We start from the raw sequence: 27992 nt of genomic DNA, 5'->3' as shown, positions 1-27992 counted from the left end.
AGCCATTTTGAGGTTAGTATCATAACTGTTTGACAGTTTGTAGCAATGTTGGTAAAAACAGAATGGCTACTAGAGTTGTGGCCTCTGTGTATATGGCATCGAAGACTGGATCCTATAGCTTTTCAGAAGGTGGTTGTGTCTCGATACTGAGAGACTGGGCCATTCGTACAATTTGATCAGTAAAATGGCACAAGGTCTCAGACGAAGAAGCCCCTTCTTGTGTATTCTGATGCCGAGAATCCCCTTGGATCAGTGAGAAGGGTAGTAGCCGTAGGGATGTTGGGCTTTGCCTAGCCCATCCCAGAGAGAGATCTTTAATTTCTCATTCAGATGTCAAGGCCATGTGCACCACTCCCAATATCAGGATTGACAAAGGCCTTGTTGGTATGGCGAATGCAGCAATGGGGGGCCGGGGGGGGGGGGCGACACGGCAGGATCAACAGATTCTGTCCCTCATCGTGAAATTTTCTAATATCAGAGCCATCAGGCATTTTGAACTACTTCTTTGTTTTCTTCTTTTTTGGAACCACAAGGGACGTCCTCAGTACTCTTACCTTCTTAGAGAGTTTCTTGGCAGTAGAATTCTTAGAAAATGCCCAGGAGTTGGTTGGTCTGTACAGCCTGTGCTTAGAACCCATGTACGCTGAGGACTCAAAGCTGACGTCATCTCCGCTACTCTACTGGGGTCTTGAGACTTGGCAACAGGCGTTCTTTTAGTGCTCTAAAGTACTCTACTACAGCACAACCTTTAATCAGACTGAGCAATTGTACCTGGCTTTTACAATGGTGGTAGGTTTCCACAACATGCAACTCCCACAAACAAAAAAGACAAAGTGAATGTTCATCAGTGGGTGGTAGCTTTCTGCCACACGCCATGCATTTCTGAAAAAGATCTTTAAGTGCCATGCACCTCCTCCTTGCGGTGATCACAGACCGTGGGTCCCCACTAAAGAAGAGTGGGGGAGCCTTAGCTACACTAATAACAATTTTGTGTGTTGTAGCTTTTTTTAGAAAGAACATAAAAAAAGTTTAAAAAAGGAGAATAAGCTCATACAAAGGAGCGAAGTTCCCTATGAGGCAAACTGTTAGGCAGTTGAAAGAGAACTGAGGAGATAGCAGGAGCCCGCTGAGACATGCACAGTAGCTTGATGGGGGAGGGTTCCCACCTGAAACGATACTTAGCTATAAAAAGTTCCTAAATCATAGAATCATAGAATCATAGAATAGCAGAGTTGGAAGGGGCCTACAAAGCCATCGAGTCCAACCCCCTGCTCAATGCAGGAATCCACCCTAAAGCATCCCTGACAGATGGTTGTCCAGCTGCCTCTTGAATGACTCTAGTGTGGGAGAGCCCACAACCTCCCTAGGTAGCTGATTCCACCGTCGCACTGCTCTAACAGTCAGGAAGTTTTTCCTGATGTCCAGCTGGAATCTGGCTTCCTTTAACTTGAGCCCGTTATTCCGTGTCCTGCACTCTGGGAGGATCAAGAAGAGATCCTGGCCCTCCTCTGTGTGACAACCTTTTAAGTATTTGAAGAGTGCTATCATGTCTCCCCTCAATCTTCTCTTCTCCAGGCTAAACATGCCCAGTTCTTTCAGTCTCTCTTCATAGGGCTTTGTTTCTAGACCTCTGATCATCCTGGTTGCCCTCTTCCGAACACGCTCCAGCTTGTCTGCGTCCTTCTTGAATTGTGGAGCCCAGAACTGGACGCAATACTCTAGATGAGGCCTAACCAGGGCCGAATAGAGAGGAACCAGTACCTCACGTGATTTGGAAGCTATACTTCTATTAATGCAGCCCAAAATAGCATTGGCCTTTCTTGCAGCCATATCACACTGTTGGCTCATATTCAGCTTATGATCTACAACAATTCCAAGATCTTTCTCGCTTGTAGTATTGCTGAGCCAAGTGTCCCCCATCTTGTAACTGTGCATTTGGTTTCTATTCCCTAAATGTAGAACTTGGCATTTATCCCTATTAAATTTCATCCTGTTGTTTTCAGCCCAGCACTCCAGCCTATCAAGATCACTTTGAAGTTTGTTTCTGTCTTCCAGGGTATTAGCTATCCCACCCAATTTGGTGTCATCTGCAAATTTGATCAGCGTTCCCTGCACCTCCTCGTCCAAATCATTAATAAAAATGTTGAAGAGCACTGGGCCCAGGACTGAGCCCTGCGGCACCCCTCTCGTTGCCTCTCCCCAATTTGAGAAGGTTCCATTGATAAGTACTCTTTGAGTCCGATTCTGTAGCCAACTGTAGATCCACCTAATAGTTGTTCCATCTAGCCCACTTTTAGCTAGTTTGTTAATCAGAATGTCATGTGGTACTTTGTCAAAAGCTTTGCTGAAGTCAAGATATATGACATCCACAGCATTCCCACAGTCCACAAGGGAGGTTATCCTATCAAAAAATGAGATCAAATTAGTCTGACAGGATTTGTTCCTGACAAATCCATGTTGGCTTCTAGTAATCACTGCATTGATTTCAAGGTGTTTACAGATTGACTTCTTTATAAGCTGCTCCAGAATTTTCCCACGGATGGATGTCAGACTGACTGGTCTGTAGTTCCCAGGTTCCTCCTTTTTGCCCTTTTTGAAGATAGGGACAACGTTAGCCCTCCTCCAGTCGTCCGGCACCTCACCCGTCTTCCATGATTTTGCAAAGATAATAGACAAAGGTTCTGAGAGTTCTTCCGCTAGCTCCTTCATTACTCTAGGATGCAGTTCATCGGGCCCTGGAGATTTGAACTCATTCAAGGAAATTAGGTGTTCTTTGATCATTTGTTTATCAATCTCAAACTGCAATCCTGCCCCTCAACTTCTGCTTCACTTTTTCCAGGGGGGTCATAGACCCGCTTTTGGGAGAAGACCGAGGCAAAGTAGTTATTGAGCATTTCAGCCTTTTCTTTGTCGTCTGTTATCAATTTGCCATCCTCATTAAGCAGTTGAACCACCATTTCTTTCCTCTGTCTTTTACTACTCACATATCTGAAGAAAGCCTTTTTATTGCTTTTAGCATCCCTTGCTAGTCTCAGCTCATTCTCAGCTTTAGCCTTCCTGATGCCATTTCGGCACTTCTGCGCCACTTGTCTGTTCTCTTCTTTTGTAGCCTGGCCTTCCTTCCACTTCCTATATGTATCCCTTTTTGTTTTCAGTTCATCAATAAGCTTTTTGTGGAGCCACATTTGTTTCCTCTGTTGTCTTCTATCTTTTCTCCTGGTTGGAATTGTTTGTAACTGTGCCTTTAAAATTTCATTTTTAGATACTCCCACCCATCCTGCACTCCTTTTCTCTTTAGGCTCCCTTGCCATGGGACCTTACTTATTATAGTTCTGAGATTATTAAAATCAGCTTTCCTAAAATCCAGAGTACGTGTATGGCTACGCTCGACTTTTGTCTCCTTCATAATCAAGAATTCAAGTATGACGTGGTCACTTTCCCCAGAGTTCCCGTAACTGCCACTTTATCCACTAATCAGGCTCCGCATAGACGCAGAGCTCATACGTGTGATGCACAGAGACCACACAGAACAATTAATAACTTTGGCTGACCTAGGAAGTAAAGTGGGAACAAGGTCTTTTTGGTTTCATCTTCAGTTAAACAGTTTTTAACTTGCTTAAATATATATGAGATGGAAGTGTAGGTAAAGACTTAAGTATATTTGAAAAAAAGATTAATCAAGGATATAAAACTAAGGGCACAGTCCTACGTAGTTTGCCAGCAGCCTCCAAACCTTGATGTGGGCATTGGATGATTACATATTTATTACGAAAGCAAGGAAAATTAGGAAGATTTAGAATATTTGGTAATTGTTAGTTATTTATAATTACTTGAACATTCATGTCTCTATATTTGTATTTGTGACATATAAAGTGCATGATATTTTGCATGTTTGTATATTTATACTTTTTTAAAAAAAAGCAGAGGCAAACCCAATGACAACAATAAAGAGCTATTTCAGTGAAGTCCCTGCCTGCTAAAAGAACAAGAGAGGTCATCCTACTTTTAATCACTAACAGAAGAGTAGGCTTGTTATTCTTTACAGACACCAAAATATGGAGTAAAAAGTGATTCTTGGATAGAGACAGATCCTGTCCCCCTTTAATGTTTGGCATGTGAAGGGGGCCGAAAAAAGGGAACACTCATTTCCTATCATCTTAAGATGACAGGTACAATCAGCATGTTATATACATATCCAAAATCTAGCCACGCTTTTAATATATATTGTAATATATTGTATTTTATATTATGATTTTATACTGTTGTTTTATGCTTTGAACGTTTTTAATTTTTGTGATCCGCCCAGAGAGCTCCAGCTATTGGGCGGTATAGAAATGTAATTAATAAATAAATAATAAATAAAATTCAACATAATTTCCCACCCCTTTCCTCTTCTTTAATTCAATGTACACAGTTGTACCTAGGTATTCTTTTTGCTCTTTTTTATAATTTCCCTTCAGACATATTTCGCCTCCTTATTGCCCTCTTTTCCTGCCTGGAATATACAAACCCATCAATTGTTACTGTATCTGTTGGCCTTCTTATCCTACCCATTATCAACTCAATTACTACCTTGTAATATATTTTCCATTCATCTGCTCCTCCCCTCAATTCTTCCCTGAAGGTAAAAGGAACTCTTTCTTCTTCCCATGTTCTCTTCTTCAGCTCTTTAAGGGCGCAATTCTATGCACTGAGAGACATACATCCTAAAACTCCTGGCATTCCCCAGCCAGCGTTGCAGTTGTAGGAGTTTGTCCTGTTTAAACACGCATAGGAACGCACCTTTAAATACTGAAATGACAGACATGCTGTATCTAATCTAATCACCTTCTTCACACCACACATTCTCTTAGGGCATGGACTCTCACACCACAGGACTGGAGGGTGGGTGGAAAGAATATACCTAATTTATCCTCTTTGGCCAAAATAAATCCAGGTAATATTAATAATGCTTGCCCTCAAGCCACATCACATTCTTGACAATTACCTCATCATTTAGCTGGGAACTAGCAGTTTCCAAACTTTGTTTCTCTGAGTTGATCTGCTGTTTATCAGTTTCCAGTGTTTCTTTCTCTCGAAGTAAATCTTGGATTTTTTGCTCAAGATCAGACTCCTTCTTTTTCATTTCAACTTGCAGCTCATGGCGTGCAGTCAACTCAGAATCCAGCTGAGAGAAAGAAATATTATATATAGCAATAATTTCAATGTACTTCATGTTAGTTAGACCTCAAGCTAGAGCTTTGTATCCCTTTTTGAGCTGTATGTGAATGCTGAATAAGAAAATGGCTTCTATAAACAGAATTTATTAACAATTAGTCTCTGTAGTCATTCAGGACATAAAGGTTATGGGAAAGTGCAGATGGAAGAACAAATTTAGGTGCAACGAAAGAAAGAATCAGGCAACTTATATAAAATGAGGGAATAAGCAAACTCAGTGCTGGATTGAAGTGGACTTTCAAGTTATGTTCCACTGTTTATACATCTTTAGTTTCATGATGCTGAAAAAAGCCTCGTCCTGAGTATCCTGGAAATTCTCTCTCTCTTCACCATTATCAGAAGGAACAGGAATGAAATACCATATTTCTTCGATTCTAAGACGCACTTTTCCCCCCATATAAACATCTCTAAAAACGGGGTGCATCTTAGAATCGCAAGTGCGATTATTATTCTTAGAATCAAAGTTTTTTTTTCTGTTGGTGGTACTGAAATTAATGTGCATCTTACGATCGATGGTGTCTTACAATCGAAGCAATACGGTAGCTACAATCCAGACTTCTCAACTTGGATGAAGTTATTTTTATGTGTTGCATTTGGGCTTGTTTTAAAGATGTCTGCAATCCACTTTGAGTTTATTTGGTAAAGAAAAGTGAGGCCTAGATTGGCCACAGTTCTCCAGTGTTTCAGGCACAGGCCCTTCCCAACCCTGTTGCTGCCCATGATCCTCTTCACTAGAGATGCCAGGGACTGAACTGGGGACTCTTATCAAGGTTTTGTTTTTGTTTTTAAATTAGGCACTCAAGAATTTTTACTTTATCCCATTAGAGCCACTAAGTCGTCCCTGTCTTTCATGGGAGCCAGACTGGCATTCAACCGAGGCAATGGAGTAGAGGGAAGGGAATCCTAGCTTCCAATCAAACAAAACTGGAGCAGAGCTTCCAATCTGACTGAAATATCTGCCAGATGGGACACAACTGAAATTGGGAGCTGGCAGACCAGTTATGGTCAAGGGCAATACCCGTCCACGAACGTTCGAACATTTCTGTGAAGGTGACCATATCCCTTCATAAATTAACATCTCTTCCTGGACTATTAAGGAGCTCTTTGTCAGTGACAGTGCTCAAAACAATTAAGCCGAGAGCAATGCCCCCCTGCTCTCTCAACCCTCTATTCAATGCCAGCCTTTCACTTTCTTGAACTGCTTCCCCAAATGAGCAATGCTCACTAGGCTTACAGTCTAAAATGAACAGACACGACAACAATGACTGGGGAGAAAGGAGTTGGACAATAGTAGCAGAAGATGACATAGGGGAGGGTAATATTAGTATGTATTATTTATAAAGTGACTCACAAACTAGGCACTGTACAAAGACTGATAAAACAGAATAAACTCACGATCTAAAAGAATGAGATGATAAGGGAAGGGGAAAGGAGGACGAGAGGTTAGACCTGGAAGGCTCAGGAGAGCAGATACACACCCTTGCACAGCGGGAGAAGTGTGGATATAAGGAGACAGTGAATTCCAGAGAAAAGACGTAGCAAATAGAAAGGAAAAAAGTATGACATAGGAAAAAGTAACCCAAGTTTTAAACAGAGGAAAGCCAAATAAAGAGAGAGAAGACAGGTAAGGTTTAAAAACAAAAAGCAGTGACTTAAACTCAATTCAATAAGGAAATAGAAGCTAATGTAAGCAAAGGCAAAATATGAGACATGGGTGCAGGGAAGAGGCTGAGAATCAAACTGTTATAACCTTTTTCTCCAGTTCCACGGCTTTAGCTTCACTTTTTGCCACCTTAGTTTGATCTATCAGGTTATCTACAGAAAAACAACATACCAGTTAAGAGCATCACAACAGGGGGAAATCTCTCTTCTACACCATCACCTCTGTAGTGTGTTGACAATTTTCTAGACAGTGCCCTGTTTTGCCCATCTGTCCTCTTCCTCACTCTAAGATGGAGGTTAGTTTAATTCAGTCTATCTGTCTCTCATATTCACACAGCCCTGCCTTTGAGAGATGTTCCTCAAAACTTAAAAGAACTCTGCGCTTGACATGTATTGCACGTATAGTAGCCCTTTGGATAGACGGAGAGAACTTTATGCGAAAATTAAGAAAGAAATAAGAATTCTGTGCCACGGTAGCCTAAAATCTCACTAAGCAATACAGAATTCTGCAACCTGTATTTGTTGTGAAAATTAAGCACATTTACATCTGTTTGCTTATTCTACGTGATTTATTTTGCTAGTGATGGGAAAAGGCGAAGAGCTATACAACAGTGTTAGTATCACATATCATGGCAACTGGGGGGAAATAAGTTTTGTACTGTTCTCAAAGTATAAGATATGGCTGTCTAACAGCAAAGCAAATCCAGACTCACCTATTAGTCCCTCAACATTCAAGTCAAGGTGTCTGCACTTAAAGTCTGGATCAGTCCCATTCTTGTGCAGGACTATCTGTGAAATGCACTCATCTATCAGCTTAAAATACTGAGGCCTAAAGCAGAAGAAAGAACATGATGTTTAGTGCTGATATTCAGAAGTATTGGCTTCCCAGAAGAGGTGTCCCAAACCCATAAATACTACAAAGAAATGCCCATGTTTGAACTACACAAAATGGCCTACCTTAATTCCTACACACCAGGTATGGGGAACTTGCAGCCTTCCAGACGTTGTAGAACTGCAACTCCAATCAGCTTTCACCATTGGCTGCAATGGTGGACTGATGGGAGTTGTAGTCCACCAACATCTAGAGGGCCACACATTCCCCACCCCTGCTATAGGCCCATGAGAGAAAGCTCCCATCTGCTCCTCCTGTGAAGATGTCTCTTTCTGTCCTACCCCGTCCTTCCTTATGGTTTGCTCCAATTTAGCGTTCTTACTCACTGCCAGCTCAGCCACTGTCATGTTGTAATATAAAATGTCCTCATTTGCAGAGAAAGGTACTTTCTGAGTAGTATATGAGGGCCAGGGATTTGAATGTATCTAACATGTGCATTCAATGGCACCCTCATCCACGTATTTTGAGGCAACCTGCATTCTGTCCCTCCACCAAAAAAGAGCTGAGCATCAGTTTTATCTACATGTCACGAGCACTTTCTTGACATTACTGAAACAGTTTCCACCTTTACCTGGCCTCATAGTCATTGCGGATTAGCAGGAGATGCTGCAAAATAGAGAGAAAATGCTGCTCCGCCTTAGAGTCCTTTACTGTATTGAGGAGAATCTGGAAGACTTCACTGAAGTCAGTGAAAAACAAGAGTTAAGGATTCAAAAACAACCAGAAACAAACACAGGCAGAATTCACAGAAGAGAAAAAGTTATGTCGATCCAATAACCATCCACTGCCCATCCACACAATTTCGATTTCAGCCATGAAGGACTTCCAGAGAAACCTACGCAATCCACTTTCACCAATGAGAAGGCGTCAATTAAACTACTGTAGTCTGTCCATAAAGCATATGACAGTATGTGTGTTTCCCTGGGATTTCTCAAGCACAGTGATCAAAGAATGTGCCACATCTTGCATTCCTGAAAACTTAGGGTTTAGGACTCACCACATTTCTCAGTATTTCTACTTAAGGATGGCCTTACCTACCCACACAATTAGAGTATGACACAGAAGAGATTGCCACTGTAGATTTAGCCAGAAGTGGGCTTTGTAATGGACACCTGTTTTCATTGCTTAGCTTTTGCAAATTTTGCCTATGTTTCAGATGCCCTCTGGTGGCCAAGCGCACAAGGCTCTCCATCATGGCACACATAAAAGAAAGCAGTGCTCCTCATTATGCAGTCCATGGCTGAAATCCCCCTCACCATGTCTCTCCTACTAAGCATCTGCTCTGATTTCCTACATGCCCTTTGTCCTTACATATCTCTCTCTCTCTCTCTCTCTCTCTCTCTCTCCACACACTCTCACACTCACACACACAGCTTTTCCAAAGGCCATCAGTTCCTCAGGGCCACCTCCTGAATGTAAGCAAATTAGGTGGTAGCTTGTTTTTCTTAATTTACACATGTGCAAGACGATCAACAACTATTCTGTCATAAGAGTCTAGTTATATATACTCACACACAAACCACATCAGTGGCCTAGACTGAAGCTTGATCCTTGTGTTAACCTAGATGAGAGTGTTTTTTGCCAAAGATGCAAATTATGAACAATGTGCCATTTGGTTAGCTATTTGTGAGGCAGCGCACATGTTGCCTGGGCTATTTTAGCCAAATGACCATGCTAAGCAGGTGACATGTGGAATCAGGCCAGAATGAAATTATAAAGTGCAATCATTTTTGTGAACACGGCAGGTCACAAAATGTAGTAAGAGGACAGGGCCCTGCCCCAGGAGCTGCTTCTTCCAGACCACTGAGCAGAAGAAGGATATTCCATTTCTATGCGAACGTCCTCCAAGCGACCTCTGAGATCTGCAGAATCTTCTTCACCATATTCTTCAAATACCAGCAGCTGCACCTTCAGCTCCTCATTGTCTTGAGCATGCAGCTCCTAAGGAGGACACAATCGCATCAGAGGATGCCCACCAATCATCACCACCTCCATCAAGACATCCTATCGTTGGTCAAAGACTATTCCATTTACCCCTACTTTGATCGTTGGTCAAAGACTATTCCATTTACCCCTAAATGGAATAAATACTATTCCATTTACCCCTATTACATTTACCCCTACTCCAAGGCATGGATTAACTGGATCCATCAAGACCAGACAACAATTAACACAGAACTAGTAAGTAAAGGGAGGGCAAGACCATTCGTTGCTCCTGCTCCTAACATCCATGTTTTGAGCAGGACATCCAGCAGGGCATGTTTCTGCCCTCTCCACACATTTAGTGCATGCGTGGAAGTAAGCATGGGAAGAGAGTCCTCATACTCACTAAAAAAAAAAAAACCCTTATAACAAATAAATAAGAGGCTCCCCAATAGCTGAAGCAACCTCAATTGTAGGACTGCGTAAACATGGTAGTGTTAAATATTCTTGTGCAATGTAGTCAGTTGGAAAACTGCTGACAAAATATAAGTCTGCAGTATGGTCAACACAGTCCACAATTACTCACACTTTAAGCAGGGCACTGAGGTGACAGATTTAATCTCCCCCTAAATCCTGCAAATACCTGATAGCAGGAAAGACAAATGCTTCTCACCTTGAGGATCTGCTGCAGTCCAGAACGCATCAGCTCGCTGCGGATGTGAACTCTGAAGTCAAGTTCATCCGCTGGAATGATTAGAGCATTGATTAACTGCAGACAGGCTACCTAAACAAGTCAAAGAGAGATTTCATGTCAGACCAAGCCAGGCCTTCTCCCTTACCCAAGAACAGGCTAAGGCCTAGGAGAAAAAATATACATAAAATGTCTGCCAGTCAAAACCACCTGTAGCCATAGAAAGACTTTCTTTCACTCTTCACTCAGAGCAAAGCGTCACAAAAGTCAAAGCTGCTGGACTCCCTCACCTACTAGCAAATTCAGGCAGTGAGCGATGACAGCTATGTAGTCAAGAGAGCTTCCATGGAATAAAATAAATAAATAAATAAAATGGCCCCACCAACAAACAACAGGGAGGGTAGCAGCATGCTTGAGGGAGGCCCTGAGGTCTTCAAAAGTACAAAAAAACACAGACCTAAGGGGCAATCCTCCACAAACAGCCCAATGCAGACTGAGCAAACTCAGTAGCTACAGAATGCTCCGTTGTGGAACGGGGATAGAAACTCAGGGGCTGAACAGAGTATCCTGGACAAGAGCATAACAGGCTGGCTACTACAAGGACAGAAACATTCTGAATCCGGTCTCACTTATTACCTTCAATGCCACGGAGGTGCCACTCTTCAGGCCATCCAAGATGGGTTTAAATCGTTCCACTTCATCCATTTCTGCTCGCTCTGTCAGTGCCCCCAGAACTTGCTCATGCCTACACGAGAATGAGGAAAGCAATTCACTAGCCAACCAAAGCAAAGTTTATTGTATCTTAGCAAATTGCCATTATATACACAATTACAGTGAAAAACCACTATACAATTTAAAACTCTACTAATGGATCATAAAAAGTTGGGGGGGGAATTCCATATAGCCTTTAAATTTTATAACACACATTTGTAAAGCATTGACGAGGAATTTAAATGTTCTGAAAGGTAAATATTTGTCAGCATTAGACAACAGACAAACCTTTACATGGGATGACCTTCCTTTCAACGATTATAACAACGGATGAATATATCTGGTTGTCAGATCATTATGGATAGAGCATTCTAGAAATCCATGAGTGATATCTTCAGTTGATACAAAATTACGAATTTACATGGTCACTGCAGTGTCCATGTAGTTAAGAGCGGAAAGTATATTCCGCATTCCGCCATTATAAAGCAGTAATTGGGATGTGCGTTTCACGTATCTTGCTGAAATTTACATGTGCCAGAAAGAAATGTTGGTTTTACATACCCTGAAAATTTCAAGGAGATTGGTGAAAGATTGAGGGAAGGAGGGCAGTTTAAGTACAAAAGAAAAAACCCTCTCTGAATCAAATTGATTCTGATAACATAGGCTGGTGAGATTTGTGCCCGTGAAATTTGGGGAATTGAACTCCTTACCCATCAATCCAGTGGTGGGGTTTTCTTCCTCATTCTTTCTAGCTGGTGGAATGGCTTTTCTTTTTTAAAAATTCCCTTTGGTTGAATACAGAGGCCTGCTTCAACTATAGCTCTACACACGCTCAGGGCGTTACTAGACGAGGCTCTAGCGCGCGTTACCTTCCGCAGTCACGTCGAGGCTTCCAGATGACGTTCACGAGGATCCGCCGTTATCCCGCGGTGAAGCCTCTTTCTCCCGACTTTAAAAAAGTGAGTTTTAGGGCGCCTTTTCCTGCTGTCCCGCGGTAATTCGGAGTACGTGTGGGAGGATGTGAGGTCACTGCGGTCCGCACTGGGCAGGAAAAGGCGTGCTAAGGGGGAGTGGTCAGCGGCTTCGGTCAAGCCGCCTCCGCCATTTGCGCGCAGTCCGCCAGCTGGGGCAGCGCGGCGGAGCGGCTTTTTTTTTTTATTTCCCCAGTGACAGTTTGCGCAGGAACGGAGGACCGGAAAAGTGGCTGGTGACTCCTTGCGGTGGGCAGCTACCGTGGCCGCATAATGGCGGTGCTGTACGCTGCCTGTTAGTGTGGGTACCAGGCTGGCAGAGGGCAGAGCTGTTTGTGGGCTGCTGCCATGGCTACGGCCAGATGTGGGTTGGCTCCTTGGGATGGGGCACAGGGCACAGAGGCGGTCATCGCCGCCGACACCTCAGAGGCATGATGGGAGATGTAGGCACAGAGTGGCCATGCAGACGATTGACCTCGGGTCATATGACACCCGCCACGACCCCCATCAGGAAGTGAGCGCATCAATGTTGACCCTCAACAGCACCAGCAGCACTTCGGCTGGCACTGGCACTGCCGCCGCTGCCGCCGCCAGGGCCGGAGGCGGCATCGCTGACGGCTGCGCAAGTTTGCGGTCTTTCGGACGTGCGCAAACCGTGCAGCGAGCGAAAAAAAAAGCCGCGGCAATCAGGCCGGTGTGGCTGCGCAACCGTTCTCGCGGCGGCAGCAGCACAACCGGCGCAAACTTCCGCCACAAATCGAAGGCAGGTGTGGATGATGAGGCGTCACGGCTGAACGGGAAAAGCCGCTTTCACCGCTCCTCAACGACGGAACACCCGGTACGTCTAGCAACGCCCTTGGTAGTGTCGCTCTTCCCCTCCCTCCTGCCTCAGCTAGATGTATGCTGAAAATAAAACGGCCGCCTGGCTCCTCCAGCAGTCATTTCCTTAGTGGAATCATCATTCCTTATGATGATCATCATTCCTTTTGCTTTAACCACTAAACAGCCTGGTTTCAGACCCTGCCACAAGGAAGCTATGGAATTGAATGGGACTGAAACTTTAGTTCATAAGTAGGCCTGGCTTTGTGAGTAACAGACTCAGCCTGGTTCTTGCCCCCCTTTTGAGTGAAGTTCTCGTTTCTCTTTTGGAACATGTTTCCCTTTGGCTTTTTGACAGTATTTTGGGCTCTCTTTCCCCAAGGCCAGTTTGCTTTTTTGCTCACGGGTGAAGCTGGGTGTAGAACTCAGCAGAGATCTCTTTCAGCCTTCCTCTGGATCCATGATCACCTGGTCTTCAGATCTCTCCTTGGAATAGGGAGCTATACATTCATTTTAATCCCCCTGTGCTCCCTTCCTTTTTTCTAAGAGTTTGGTCCATACTGCTATAAAGTTGAAAGCTTCAAACACTTCATTTAATTAGTTTGGGCTGCTATAAGTTTTTAAGTACAATTTTGAAACTTTTCAAAGTGCTTCTGGGACTACAACATTGGTTTCGGCCTAGTCACACTGTTTTTCTAATAGGCTTTAGAAACAGTTAAACTGTAGTATATTTTGCATAGTGTACACATGTATTTTCTTTCTAATCATTGCAGTCTAGAGTGGCTCTTGTGTTTTTGGAGGCAGGCAAAACCCTTTTTGTTTCGGCAAGCCTTTGGCAAATAATCTGGACCTCTTGGACTTATAATTTGTTATATATTTTAAAAGTTTTAAATGCTTTAACATTGAAATGTATTTAATTATGTTTTTAAGTTTTGTATATTTCTATTTATAGGCTTTAGGTGTATATGTTTTCATTTTGTAAGGCCGCCTTGAGGCCCAGCGTTGGCCAAAAGGCAGAATACAAATAAATAAATAAAGAATAATAATGCAACAACAACAGTAATGCTTCACATTTCACTTCTAGATTTTATGTTCTTTTGAATTTACTTTTCTTTATAAACCATTTATATCTTAAGACTTCTTGTGTGGCATGTTTTCATTGGTTTAACAAGTTAAAAGGTGTATTCACTGTTTTCCTGCTTATGTTATAAAATCTATTTTTAACTTCAAGGGCAACAGAGTCGGGGGGAAACCCTCAATCCCTTCGCGATCAGAGGCACTGAGTAAGGGACCCCTGGAGGTAATTTACACTGAGCCCAACCACATAATACTATTCCCCCTTCTGAAGATCTCTGGACCACAGACTACTAAAGACAAGCAAAGTAGAAGACCATAATAACAGTTCTCATGTGGCCATTTGCTTTATGATGTAAGTGTTCCTGTGGGCTACCAAATGGAGGGACTAACAGGCCATAAAACTGCCTGGCTGGGTCTGCTAGAAATCCGGCCTCAACACTCCTGGAAGATCCATGTTCTACAGCACCTACTCTCAGATGAACTTGATCCCACCCTCCACCATTGGGTTTAATTTCAACATGAGGAGATGCTCTAAAAAAATAGAAGTAGGTGGCCTGAAGTTGTTCATGATCAGTTTTCCATAACCCCACAGTCACCTCTGCACATGATAGCCTGCTGTCCCTCCAGATGTTTGAAATTACAAGTCTCCGCATTCCTGACCATGGGACATACTGACTTGAAATGATGGGAGTTGTAGTCCAATGCCCTTGGAGGGCACCAGGTTGGGGAAGGGCTTCTCTAAACACAAAAACACAAAAAAGAGGTGGCCCTAAGTTGTTCGTCATCAGTTTATCTGCTTTGGGAGGATGAGAATTTCACTGGTACTTTCTGCCTCCTTAGGGAGGATGTGGCATTAAGGCTTGTGAGCCCTTAACACCCAATTTCCCTGCTTTTTGGTGCTTGGTTGAAAACTGTAGAGCCTTAATGTTGTTTTGTAAACCCTAGGTTTACAAAATACTCTAACCCTTTTAAGAACCCCCTTATGCCGACCCACCTAATTTACCAATGGGAGAACATTTTATCTTGCCCAAGTGAAGGCTACCCTCATTTTAATATTTGATAAATCTACCAGATGATAAATCAGAAGTAATAAAATAGATGCAGAAGTTTTTAGATTGGCAAGTCTTGATCTCAGCCACCTCAGACTGTATTTCAGTAGCCTTAAACCTCTGGAGCAATATTGCTTTAGCTCCGTGTCCTTGAGTTAAAAGAACAGGGATATGGAATCTCAAATTCATGGGAACCGCCTTCGTTTTATGCTTCCATGAGTTTGAGCTTCCATCTCTTCCAAAAACATCAGAAGAAATTCTGATACCTGCTTAAAGATGATTTTTAATCCAAAAAGTAGGGCTAATTTAAGAGCAGCTTTGATAGCCATTACACCCAGTTCTGCACGAACCATTTCTAATTCTGAAGAAATGGGAACTGCCAGGAGTCCACGCAAAAAATTATTTGAGCTCTCTCTAAGGAATCTAAATTGGCCATAGTCCACAGTGGTGCTCAATGTGGCAATTTTGGCAGAACCCTGGTCTTGTACAATTCCAGAGAGGGCTGGACCAGTCCACCCCCTGTTATACGATGAAACCATCATAATCCATTTAACGTTCTACCAATTAACAAGGTGCTTGACTGAACCTGCAAAGACCATGCACCTGTCCACTGAAAGACCACACCAAGATACTTAAAAGAAAATACATGCTGCAGTTTATTCCCAAGTGACCAATTAAGGGTTTCCCTAGATTTACCAAATATCATAACTATTGTCTTTTGGTAACTGATAGAGAAAAACTCATTCCTACAATATAAACTGAACTGATTCAACAATCTACGCAGGTCCAACTGAGTGTAAGATATCAGGATTGCATCATCTGTAAGAACTGAATATTTCTGGCTTCCCATTTTAACTGGAAAATAGCAGTCATCTATTAAGAACCCTACTACATCATTTATAAATAGATTGAAGAGAGAGTGGGGCCAATTCACTAGCAGCTTCTCTGATGGTGCCATCTTATCTATGCCTACTAAGAAGTCCAGTAGTTATTTTATACAAACTAAACTTCTTTTATGCAAACTAAACCAATCTGCATTTTAAAAAGTGTTCCTAGCCCACATGTTTCTAGGTGTGCAGAAGGGACCGGGGCGGGCGGGAAGTCATTTGAAGGTTGACAAAAAGACTAAGAGGTTGCTGGGAAGAAATAAGGTTACAATAAAAATTACCAATATTTTAAGCTGTATTTTATTGTTTAATGTGATTTTAAAGACCATGTTTCAAGGTTTTGCAAGGGTTATCAAGTTTTTCCTCTCAATTTGTGGGCAATAACATTAGAATTAGAATATTGTACAACTGCAACATGCTCACTGACTGTAGCTGGGCTGATACGTTCATACAGGTGTAAAGCTTATTGGTCACCAAACGGCTTGAATGTGTTTATACCCAAGTTGCTAGGGTGCTTTTGTTCACTTCTTTGGGTGCCTTTCTTCAGCAGAAAACACAATTTCTAAATGTTTGATTTTTTTATAAAAACAAAACACCTCCCACCCCTAATATAGCAGTCTGTTTTGACAAACTGCTTGTGGCTAAGGAGCACCTGTCTGTTTTTAAACATGAGATTAATTTGATCCTTCTGAAAGCACTTGGCAACTCTACGAATTGTTACAAAATACACAGACCTCTTTGCAGCTCCCTGTACTCTTCCACCATTCTTGATTTCAGGAGAGGGGTGAGTTTATTTCCTTCTTATGTTTACCCATATTTATTTTCTATATATTATTCTGTTTTTGTATCAGGAAAGTTTTAAAAGGAAATGTGACTGCAGGAAATTTTGTCAAGTGGAGATGTAATAATGGGAAATTATATAAGAGTTTGATGTACTGTATATTTATTACGAATTCTAAAAACTGCCGGGAATAAACATATCAGCTTGGATCCTAAGCGTGAGTGAAAGGAAGCTTGTGAGATGGGACTTCCCCACCCCTCCCTCCTGCAGTCCCCTGGGTGTCCTGAAAAACCAACTGGAGGGCCAGCCCCCCCCCCCCGGAACAGCATGGGGTGAGGGGGGTGGGCTGCAGCAGGAAGGGAGAATCCTCCAAAATCAAGCATTTAGCATGAGCTTCCTTCCACCTGCGCTTCTTAAAATTCAAGCCACAGTACCAATCACATGCACAATAAGATATACAATATAGATGTAGCCCTCTAGATTGCAATGCATTTTTGTAAAGTGCTAAACTGGCCAGTCATCCAACACGTTACCATTGTGCCAAAACATAAACCAACCATAGTCACTTACATATCCACAGGCTGAGGCAGAATGCAGAGGGCAGAAAGCAGCTTGATAGCATCAATCATCATGGAAGGGACTTTGGGGTCAACTGCCCTTGCCAAAAGCAGGATCCCCTCCTCAGTTTCGAGCATTGTCTTAATTCCAAACTAAAAAGAGAAAACGACACAGCTGTGGGCTGCCTGCTCTTACAGAAAGGTGGCTGATGCCACAGGAGCAGGCAAATGCAACTGTCCAGAGAACAGAACAAGGAAACAGAAGACAAGATACAAGAAAAGAAAGAGCGGGTCAAGGCCAGAAAGAACAAAAGTGTTCCAAAGTGATCCGGAACAGAGCCTAGGGTAGTGTCTCAATTGAGCCTAGCAATCGTCCCGTGCAGCATCAATCATGAGGAAAAGGTAGGTAAGATTCTCTCAGCAAGTAGTGATGATGGATGAAATGCAAATGTTTCTTCCACTCATTCCTTCTCTTGTTCTTCCTGTTCTACTTCAACCCCTTCTTTTTTCTACACTGTTCTCTTTCTTTCGATTTGTCTTCTATTCTTTCTACATATATTCTTCTTCTGCTGTTTTCACACCTTGAACCTATTTGTCCTCCTCTCAAAGATTTTCACGGTTACTGTCCAGCCATCATTATTTAATACTTTCAGTTCTTCCAGGCTAGCAGTTGGCCTCCCCTGGAGAAATCCTCGCTGTTATCTTTGATCTGAAATCGGAGATAACAGCAGGGATTTCCCTGTGTACCACTCTCCCTCCCATCTCAGATTGGACATAACAGCAAGAATGTAGGCAGCAGCCAAGTGGCTTTACCCAGCGCCCCACCCCCATTCAGGACAATGGCCACAAAGCCAGGAACGCAAAGCCACTGTCACCACCTGCCAAGACCCTCACTCCATGCTGAGAGAGGGACAGAGAAAGGCAACTATGCGGGGGGGGGGGGGGATGACATCAGTGGATGTGGCCACATACCCTGATGTCATCCAGCCCACAGAAGGCCTAATGGGAGGGGCAATTCAGCCCCCCACCACAAACAGTTCTTCACCCTTGCCTTAGAAGTTTTCATGTGTTCATCATTTCTATATCTGGAACAAAAAAGTCTTAGTAATGTAAAGGGAAAGAAAGGTGCACTCTTATATTCTTCCTAGATTACATTACTTATTTCTGGTTTACCTGCTTCTTCTCTTTGACCATTTTCTTCTTCATCTTCAGTTCTATTGCTTCTTTAATTTACATTGATCATGTTTCTGCTTTTTTCTTTTTTTCTTGGCTTCATCTCCATTTTTTTCTACCTAGTATAAACTTATTTTCAAAGATCTCTGTGCCTTTCTTGCCTTTCTTACCTTCTTATTGCTGTCTACTAGGCCTCCCAATTGCTCTGCTTTCGCATTACTGTGTTTTTTTTTTTTACCTAATCCAGAATATCTGCTTCTGTGGCCTCCTTTCCACCCATCTTTTCTTGCCATTCCCAACTACTTGGACACTCCAGTGCTCCTATTTATCGGATTCACTCAATTCCCCCATTTTAAAAAAGTAAGCATTCAAAACATTTCTCCCATGACTTCCCTAACTAAGCCTCCTTCATTCTTGTCCATCTCCTTGCAAGCTGAGGCAGGGACTGGCTTTTTATTCTATTACTATATAGTTCTGAGCTACATTAAGTGCAGGTCCACTGCCACCATCTTCATTTTTCACTTTGCTTTCTTAAGTGTACCTATTGGTACTAAAGATACAAGAAATAGCAGTTCTCAGATCTATATACATAAAACAGGGAACTCACCTTATTGTTCATGAAAGCTTTTAAGCACCTAATGATTTCATGTTTGATCCGGGTGTCATATGGCCTTAAGAAAAGGAGAAAGCAACATGATGATTGACAGGTCAGTCAATAGGATATCACCAATTGGGCATCACCTTCCCATGATACCCGCACAAGCTCCCAATCCCTGCAACATTCAAAATGTCAAACAACAACATTAAGAGTTGCAGCAAGATGCTCCAAACTTCCATCAAAACTTGGAGCGGAGGAAGGGAAGAAGGACATCTTATATAAGAACACGGTAGTCTAGGCCTTATTACTTGAGAGCTACTACATCGATTTTGCTCATTTTTCTTTTAAACTGAAGCTTGAGCAGTGTAGACATGCAGAAAATTTTGAAAGTTTGAAAAAGTTAAAAGCTTGAGCTTTACGGGCAATTAAGTTCCTCCGTGTCAAAAGGGCAGGGCAGCCCCTCCACCAGTGGGATGACGGACAGCCCTGCTCAGCCAATCAATGTGGTGTGAAGGCAGGCCCTGAATGCAGATGCGTGGTTAGGTGGTCGCTGCCACTGATGAGGGGAAGGGGATGGAGGCAGAGGCGGCCAATCAGGGTGCGTGAGGGAGAGCTCAGGGTTGCACCACGTGTGAATTTCAGAGGGATGATTTACTATGCATAAGCACATTTGCATTATTCATGAGCCCCCTCTGTGGTGAGGAGACTGAGGTGCAAAAGAGCAGGGCAACATGGTTTTACATTAGTTTGGATAAGACTATTAGCACCAACTTAAGTTCATTTTTCACAAATTACATATATGTATACTTGGTCTAACTTGACTCCTCCACGTTCTTCCACCCGTGTCAAAGGCAAGCAAAACACACTATTAAAATCTATTTGCAATCACCATACATTTCCTTGCTCCATTTGTCTTAAAATTCTCCTTTCCACTGATCTGTCAATGCATCCTCTAAGTATAACCAAAGAGGGATTATATATTTATGTACAGGAAATGTATATCTTTATTTAGAGAGGGAGAAAGATCAATTTAAAGAATTTTAGTTCAGACGCTTACCCAGAAGCTTCATCCTTCTCATCATGAAGACCTTTCAGTATGTCCAGCAGGCAGCTGAGGCCCTCAGCTCCAAAGGTTTGTACCCAGCTGAAAGGAATGCAGATTAAAAACATATCAGCAGGGTACTAAAGGATCTGAATGTTAAGACCCTTCTATCTTCTCACTGCACAATTAATTCCATCCCCCCCACTCTCCATATATGCATCCATGCACATCAATAACTCTAGCATTCAAAAAGTCAACTGGGTCCAAACAGACATTTACCTGACAGGATTATTGTTGAGTGACACACGAAGAGACTCCAAACAATTTAAGAGTTGTGCATCTCTGAGACCAGATTTCAGTTCTTGGATGTTCATCATAGGTGATTTGGAACTCTCCTTTTGGCTCATGCCCTACAAGAGAGAGAAAAATGGTGATCAAGCCATTGATCAGAAATATAATGTTTACCTGCTGTTTCTAAACTGAATAAAAGTTACAGTTTCAAAGCAAACATTTCATAGAATGAAGGTCTTGCATGTAACTCTTCTTTCAATATACAAACATATTAATATACATACAGCAAAATTATAGTTTTAAAAAACTGATATAAGGACTGAGCTATATCCATCAAGTCCAATTACATTTCTAAATTTCACCTTTTCCTGTTCTCCAATGTTGCTTTAGAAAGCCAATTGCTACTCAGTATTATTTCGATACTTATTATTTGTTACTCATGAGAAAGGCATGTTTACTCGTTCCCTATCATTGATAATTCCATTATCAACTATGGTATATCACAAAGTTGATACTCTCAGTATTATTATTATTATTATTATTATTATTATTATTTATTTATTTATATAGCACCATCAATGTACATGGTGCTGTACAGAGTAAAACAGTAAATCGCAAGACCCTGCCGTATAGGCTTACAATCTAATATACAAAGCAATATGACAATACCTGTACCAATGAATTATAACTTTACATTGCAACAGTTGTGATCCACAAAGAAAATTTGGACAAATATGATTCCATATAAAAATGACTGTGTTCAAACTGATTAGGTGGGTGGGGGAATCAGATAAAAGGTTCAATTCACATGTGATGCCAAATGATGGTTTGCAACTGTGTTTTGTCATGATGGCAATATTTACAAGCCATGGCTTGCGATTGGCCAGCTCACCAGAATATGAAAACCTAGTTTGAGGTTGGTTTGGCACAAGCTCTGGTTTACTGAGACATCTATATTGACACATCATGGTTTTGGTCACTGCTTTACCTCCTAAGACCACTTTAAAGTAGAAGTTCTGAATGGACAGAAAATACAATTACTAAGGTCGATTGTTCTCTAAACTCTCATTGGTAGTTCCCTAAATGCACACACCAGAGGTGGTTATAGAATCCACCTCAACAGAATTCTATCCTGGATTTTGCAGTTCTGATTTCCCAGCATGGTTTCTGGAAAGGAACTTGGGGTCAGATTTTGGAGGAGCATTTTTGGAAACTCAACTGCTAAAAATGTTATTGAAAGAATTGTTTTTGTGCTTTTTTACATCATTATTTGCAAAATTGTGCAATGGTGAAATGATGCAATAGCACAACAGAAATTAATATGGAGATTAGAAGAGGCTGCAGCCTGCTAGGCAGAAAAAGGCAATTTTCTGCTGAAGACCCTCTTGTCCCAAGGTCTTTAGCAGTGACTTGTTGCTTTTTTGCTCCCAGGCAGGCATTTTTATATTGCAACGTATCTCAATTGAGATACCATCACAATTGTGCAACCATGTGAAAGTTTTGTATTGTTTTTAATAAAGTGCCAGGCAAAAATGAGAAACTGTCCAGGAATCCTTGCCTACCTCCCCACATGCGTGGCGGTGGCAGAAGCCATAACTACCCCCAAACTCTTCCCCCTTAAAAGAATAATATGCTTGGTCCCCAGCAGGATGGGCAGGATGCTCTCCATGGAGCTCTGAGAACAAAAATTCATGGTAGGAAAATGTCTGTTTTCTCCAGAGCTCCACGGAGGGCATTCCTTCACTTAGGGATGCAATAAAGCAGTACATCAACAGGGCGGGTAAGGGATCAGCATTCAGTGCACCAGTACCTTTTGCAATACTTTGCATCCCAAAGCAGCATCTGCCAAAGAAGCAGTGTGAATCTTGTAATGCTTAAGAAATGTGTGAACTGATGCCCACCTGTCTGCCTTACATATGTCCAGGATGGGAAAATAGCCTTTAAAAGCAGCAGACACTGATGCTCCCCTCAGGGAATGAGCAACGATTCCCCCCTCCCCCCCCCCAAGGTAGGTCCTTCCCTAAACTTTGATAGGCCAGTGCAATGCATTCCTTCAACCATCTAGAAATGGAAGATTTCAACACCTTAGCTCCCAATCTCTTGGAGTCAAAGGAAACAAGCAATGAGCTAGAAATCCTGTAGACAGCAGTCCTGTCTAAATAGAACCTCAATGCCCTTCCCACATCTAGTTGATGCCACTCTGTTCCTTTGGATATACTGGCTTAGGACAGAATGAAGGAAGAGAAATTTGCTGGGATCTGTGGAAAGCGAAATTAACCTTAGGGCTGAAGGAAGGCTTGGTACGAAGTAACGCCTTATCATCATGGAAAATACACAATTGTGGGTCAGCCGAGAGTGCTCCTAATTCCAGAACTCTCCTTGCTGAAGCCATCAAAAAGACTGGTTTTAAGAGTAAACAACATAAAAGAACATGTGGCCAGTGGTACAAGTGGACTACCCATCAGTGCCATAAGAATTCAATTCAGGATCCAGGTAGAAACTGAGGGATTAAGAAGAGCCAGTCCTTTTAAGAACCTTTTGAGATGCGGGTGAGAGGAAATGGGTGGACTCCCTATTAGTAGAATTTCTTCTGATAGACAGAAAAGCCTTAAGAACAAACTACTGATACGCCTGGTTCAAAAACCACTACCTTTCAGCCTCCATGTTATTAGTCAGAAGAGGTCTGGATGCAGGTGCAGCGCAGGACCCTGGAGAAGCAGATCCTCCCTGCTGGGCAGTCACCACGGGTCCTAGATCCACATGTTTATCAGTTCCAGCAACCATGGACAACTGGGCCAATATGGAGGCACTGGGATGACTTTGGCTGAAGTTCTCCAAATTGTGCTTATCACCTTGGGAAGAAGTGCTATTGGGGAAGTAGCCCTTCTGGTCATAGTTCCACAAGAGCATCTGTGCCTGCTGTTGCATGTCATGAAGGTGGGAACCTGTGCATTATATGGTGTTTGCCAAACCTTCTGGTCGGGATCTAAAAGATTGAAGGGTTGAAAGCCCATTCGGATTCCTTGAGACATCTGACTCAACCAATCTGCTGAAAGATCAGCAGTGCTCAGAACAGTTCTGGATTAAAGAGCCTACTTGAGCTCCTCCTCAGAGATCTGCCCTTAATCTTTGCCACTGCTTTCTGAATCAGACTCATCCCCAACAGAAGTTTCAGCCTTTCACTACAGCTTCCCCCACCCCCACCCAGCTGCCTCCCCAAATCCTTAAGTGGACTTGTTGACTCCTCAGGCTTATTTCTCTCTTCCTTGCCTTGTTGGAAAAGCAGGAGGAAGGGCCAGGGCTAGCTGGACCACTTGAGATGGATGCCAAAGGGGAGCCCTTGCGGGATCTAGAAGGCTGTGGGAAGACCTACACCTAGATCTATCATGCTGCTTCTTCTATCCCTTCTTTTTACAGGGAGAAAGAGAAAAGAAAATCACTCCCTGCAAACTGAGCCATGGCCAGACCCTGCAAGGTCTGACACTGGGGGTGGGTCGGCAAATCTGACCTCTGAGTCCTAGAACCAAGGACTGCACTTTTTCCTTCTTGGCACCAAACTCACACTCTGGTCGTCAGGCCTGTCTCAACCTGCTTGGCCTCTGATTGAGGCTTCTGAGTCTGATCCAGGACTGGTGCTTCTTTCTGCCATGTTGGAGAGGGCCAGCAGAGTGATAGTGCCTCAACACTCTCTGCCTGCCCTATAGAGAGGAAGGGAGAGGACTGCAGCACGTTCCACTGTCCTCCTGGTTGCTGCAGCTGCTGCTTGTTCTGAAGCAGCAGTGGAAAGACCTGGGAAGGACAGCAGCACAACCTCTGGCAACTAGCTTCCAAGCTGAATGGAGGATGGTTGCTTGTGAGTCCATCCCTGGGGAAGATCCCTGTTAAGGAGAGGTGGGGAGGAACAACTAGCTTCCCAAGGAATAAAACAAAAGTATAGGAAAATCTTGGCCTAAAGCTGGGCTGTTAAGAGCACCAGTTTGGCTCGACCGTAAGGCTCGTTAGATAGAGCCGGTCTGGGAGAGCAAGGTGGCTCCTCCCCCTGAAGTGACAAACCGATTCTGTTTCCATGGTCCAGAGGGAGGTACGATCCCGAAGTGAAGGGATTCCCCTCCATGGAGCTCTGGAGAACATGACCAAATCGTCTTTGGCACTTACTATATATGAAGTGATTCGTGCTTATTTATCTTACAGTAGTTATCAGAGATTATTTGTTCTATTTCAAGTTATGTGTGCATATTTGCCTGAGGATGGCTGTTAGGTGACTTTTATAATTTAATTAATTTTGTTTTTAGAAAAAGTGTTATAGTAATTTTTAATGTGATTGAGCAACTTGAAGAGGAGAAGCAACTTAGCTCTCTGAGAAGCCATTGAGCAACATTGACTAACTGCCATTGGTCTGTTTGAATTGCAGCTTCGGCTCCTCCCCTCCTTTTCAGGTACTTCAAGCCTCCAGTTTGCTGCAGTTTGCAACTTGAAGAGGAGAAGCAACTTAGCTCTCTGAGAAGCCATTGAGCAACATTGACTAACTGCCATTGGTCTGTTTGAATTGCAGCTTCGGCTCCTCCCCTCCTTTTCAGGTACTTCAAGCCTCCAGTTTGCTGGAGGCGCGAGCCTTCGGCGCGAGCACAAGGGCTCTCGGCCTGTGGCTCTCAGCCGTTGGGCGAAGCCAGTCAAGCGGATCCTCTACTCTGGAGGAAAAACCCCAGCCACGGTCCGGTCGCTGCCACTTTCTGATTCAGGTCACGATCTTCTCATTGTCTCCTCTCAGTTCTTTTCTCCTCATATCTGTTCCTTATGGCTCGTTCCAATCTCGTCTCTCCTAACTTAGTTCCTATCCGGTGTCTCCCCTCTTCTCAGCTGCCTTTTTTGTGTTCCTTATGGAACTGTCGCTCTCTTGCTTCTAAGGCCCCTGTCATCCAGGACTTGTTTATCTCTAGGTCCCTCCACCTCCTTGCTCTTACTGAAACCTGGCTTCCTGCCCATGATACTGCCATCTCTGCTGCCCTCTCTCTTGGAGGACTCTCTTTCTCTCACACTAGTCGCCCAGAGGGTCGGGGTGGTGGTGTGGGTCTTTTATTATCTAGTTTGTGCCAGTTCCAGCCTCTTTCCATTCCACCTTCACATTGCTTCTCCTCCTTTGAGGTACATGTGGTGAGGCTCTTCGCTCCACTGCGACTGCGGGTTGCAGTTCTGTACCGCCCCCCAGGCTCGTCCTCAAAATTTATCTCTGATTTTGATTCGTGGCTGTCCTTTTTCCTCTCTGACAACTGTCCTACTCTTATCCTGGGTGATTTCAATATTCATGTGGATGACCCTCAAGATGCTGCAGCTCTACGATTTCGCTCATTATCTTCCTCTTATGATCTTAAGCTTTGGTCTGATGCACCCACACATTCCCTTGGACACTGTCTGGATCTTGTTCTCACTCGGAATTGCTCTGTGTTGGACTTTTCTACTGCTCACTTTCCGCTGTCAGATCATCACCTAGTTTCTTTCAATATTACTCATAATCCTCCTCCTTCACGTCCCGCTTCTCGCTCTTGTCGTGACTTGCAATCTATCAATTACGAGGCTTTTTCCCAGTCTCTAGCCTCCTCCCTTCCTTCTGTCTGTTCGGCTGTCTCCTTGGACTCAGCTGTCTCCTTCTTTAATTCCTCCTTATCTTCAACTCTTGATAATCTTGCTCCATCTACAACTCGGATAGTTCGCCCTTCTCAACCCCAACCGTGGCTCACCTCTTCCCTCCGCTACCTTCGCTCTTGTTCCCGGGCAGCTGAACGCCTTTGGCGTAAGACCAGGGACCGGGCAGACTTTGTCCATTACAAATTTGTACTCTCCTCTTTCTCTTCTGCCATCTCACTGGCCAAACAGCAGTACTACTCAACGCTGATCCAGTCAAATGCTAGGCATCCTCAGCGGCTCTTTGCATCCTTCAATTCTCTTCTGAAACCTAATCCCCCATCTCTCCCCGCCTCTCTGTCTGCTAATAACTTTGCCTCTTTTTTCAATGCTAAAATCCAAACTATCCGCTCTGATCTGGCCAGCTCTGCTCCTCTTCCAGTTCCTGTTCCTCATCTGTCAGCTCCTCCTGCAAATTTCTCTGCGTTTCCTTCGGTCTCTGCGGATGAACTGTCTACAATACTGCGCTCTTCGAAGCCTTCCACTTGTTCTCGTGATCCGATTCCTTCTCGCGTCTTTATTAATCTTATTCCTGCTATCCTCCCTTCCTTGCTACATATTATTAATCTTTCTCTGTCCTCTGGTTCATTTCCTTCTGCTTTTAAACATGCTACAGTCTCTCCCATTCTCAAGAAACCTACTCTTGATAGGCTATCTCTGTCTAACTACCAACCTGTCTCTTTGTTGCCGTTTGTTTCAAAGATCCTGGAGCGTGCGGTCTACTCTTGCTGTCTTGACTTTCTTTCTAGTAACTCTGCTTTGGATCCATTTCAATCTGGATTCCGTCCTCTGCATTCCACCGAAACAGCCCTTACTAAGATCACCAATGATCTCCTTACTGCCAAGTCTAAAGGCCATTATTCCGTTCTTATTCTCCTTGATCTAACTGCAGCCTTTGACACGGTTGATCATGATCTTCTCTTAGATTCCCTTCATGACTTTGGATTTTGTGGCTCTGTCTATAACTGGTTTGCCTCCTATCTAGTGGGTCGCTCTTTCAGCGTGTTGACTAATGGCAGCTCGTCTTCCTCCTTTCCCCTTTCAGTAGGGGTTCCGCAAGGCTCGGTGCTTGGCCCGTTGTTGTTTTCCTTATACATGTTGCCCTTGGGCAAGCTTATTCAATCTCATGGTCTCCAATATCATCTGTACGCCGATGATACACAACTATATCTGTCATCTCCGGAACTTTCTCCTGATGTTCACGATCGTATCTCGGCATGTCTTTCAGATATCTCAGCTTGGCTGCTTCATCGTCGCTTGAAGCTTAACATGGCAAAGACTGAATTGCTTGTTTTTCCTCCTAAACCTTTTCCTCATCTCTCATTCTCTCTTACTGTCAATGATGTTACACTTACTCCGGTCAAGGAAGCTCGTAGCCTTGGCTTTATCTTCGACTCCTCGCTCTCCTTTATTCCTCATATTGAGGCAGTAGCTAAATCTTGTTGATTTTTCCTGTATAATATTGCCAGGATTCGATCATTTTTGTCTGTCTCTTCTGCCAAGACGCTTGTTCATGCACTGGTTATTTCACGGTTGGACTACTGCAACCTTCTTCTCTCTGGCCTTCCTTCTTCTCACATCAGTCCGTTGGTTTCTGTTCACCACTCTGCCGCAAAGATCATCTTCTTAGCTCGCCGCTCCGCCCATGTTACTCCGCTTCTGAAATCTCTTCATTGGCTTCCAATTCACTTCAGAATCCAATATAAACTTCTCCTGTTAGCCTTCAAAGCTTTTCACGGTCTAGCTCCTTCCTATCTCTCCTCTCTCATCTCACACTATTGCCCCGCTCGTGCTCTTCGCTCCTCTGATGCCATGTTTCTCACCTGCCCAAGGGCCTCTACTTCCCTTGCTCGGCTTCGTCCATTTTCGTCTGCTGCCCCTTACGCCTGGAATGCTCTTCCAGAACATTTGAGAACTACAAGTTCAACCACAGCTTTTAAAGCTCAACTAAAAACTTTTCTTTTTCCTAAAG

General features: G+C 43.3%; 1 protein-coding gene across 1 annotated transcript in view; it reads right to left on the bottom strand.

Annotated features, from left to right (window-relative positions):
* DIAPH1 (diaphanous related formin 1) overlaps window positions 1-27992 on the bottom strand; it is a 182443-nt gene that overhangs the window by 96728 nt on the left and 57723 nt on the right. The window contains exons 5-15 of the mRNA XM_063130058.1: window positions 20330-20460; window positions 20066-20152; window positions 19018-19081; window positions 17251-17390; window positions 11022-11130; window positions 10368-10478; window positions 9594-9712; window positions 8343-8459; window positions 7593-7708; window positions 6968-7032; window positions 4988-5167 (exon numbers count right to left, since the gene is read on the bottom strand). Coding sequence (XP_062986128.1) covers window positions 4988-5167; window positions 6968-7032; window positions 7593-7708; window positions 8343-8459; window positions 9594-9712; window positions 10368-10478; window positions 11022-11130; window positions 17251-17390; window positions 19018-19081; window positions 20066-20152; window positions 20330-20460 — 1239 coding nt within the window. The remainder of the gene's footprint in view (window positions 1-4987; window positions 5168-6967; window positions 7033-7592; window positions 7709-8342; window positions 8460-9593; window positions 9713-10367; window positions 10479-11021; window positions 11131-17250; window positions 17391-19017; window positions 19082-20065; window positions 20153-20329; window positions 20461-27992) is intronic.

This window comes from Elgaria multicarinata, chromosome 7 (genome assembly GCF_023053635.1).
Source record: "Elgaria multicarinata webbii isolate HBS135686 ecotype San Diego chromosome 7, rElgMul1.1.pri, whole genome shotgun sequence".
In the NCBI taxonomy this organism is placed as follows: domain Eukaryota; kingdom Metazoa; phylum Chordata; class Lepidosauria; order Squamata; family Anguidae; genus Elgaria; species Elgaria multicarinata.
Note: the sequence above shows the minus strand (reverse complement) of the source record. Positions and strands in the feature narration are given on the sequence as shown.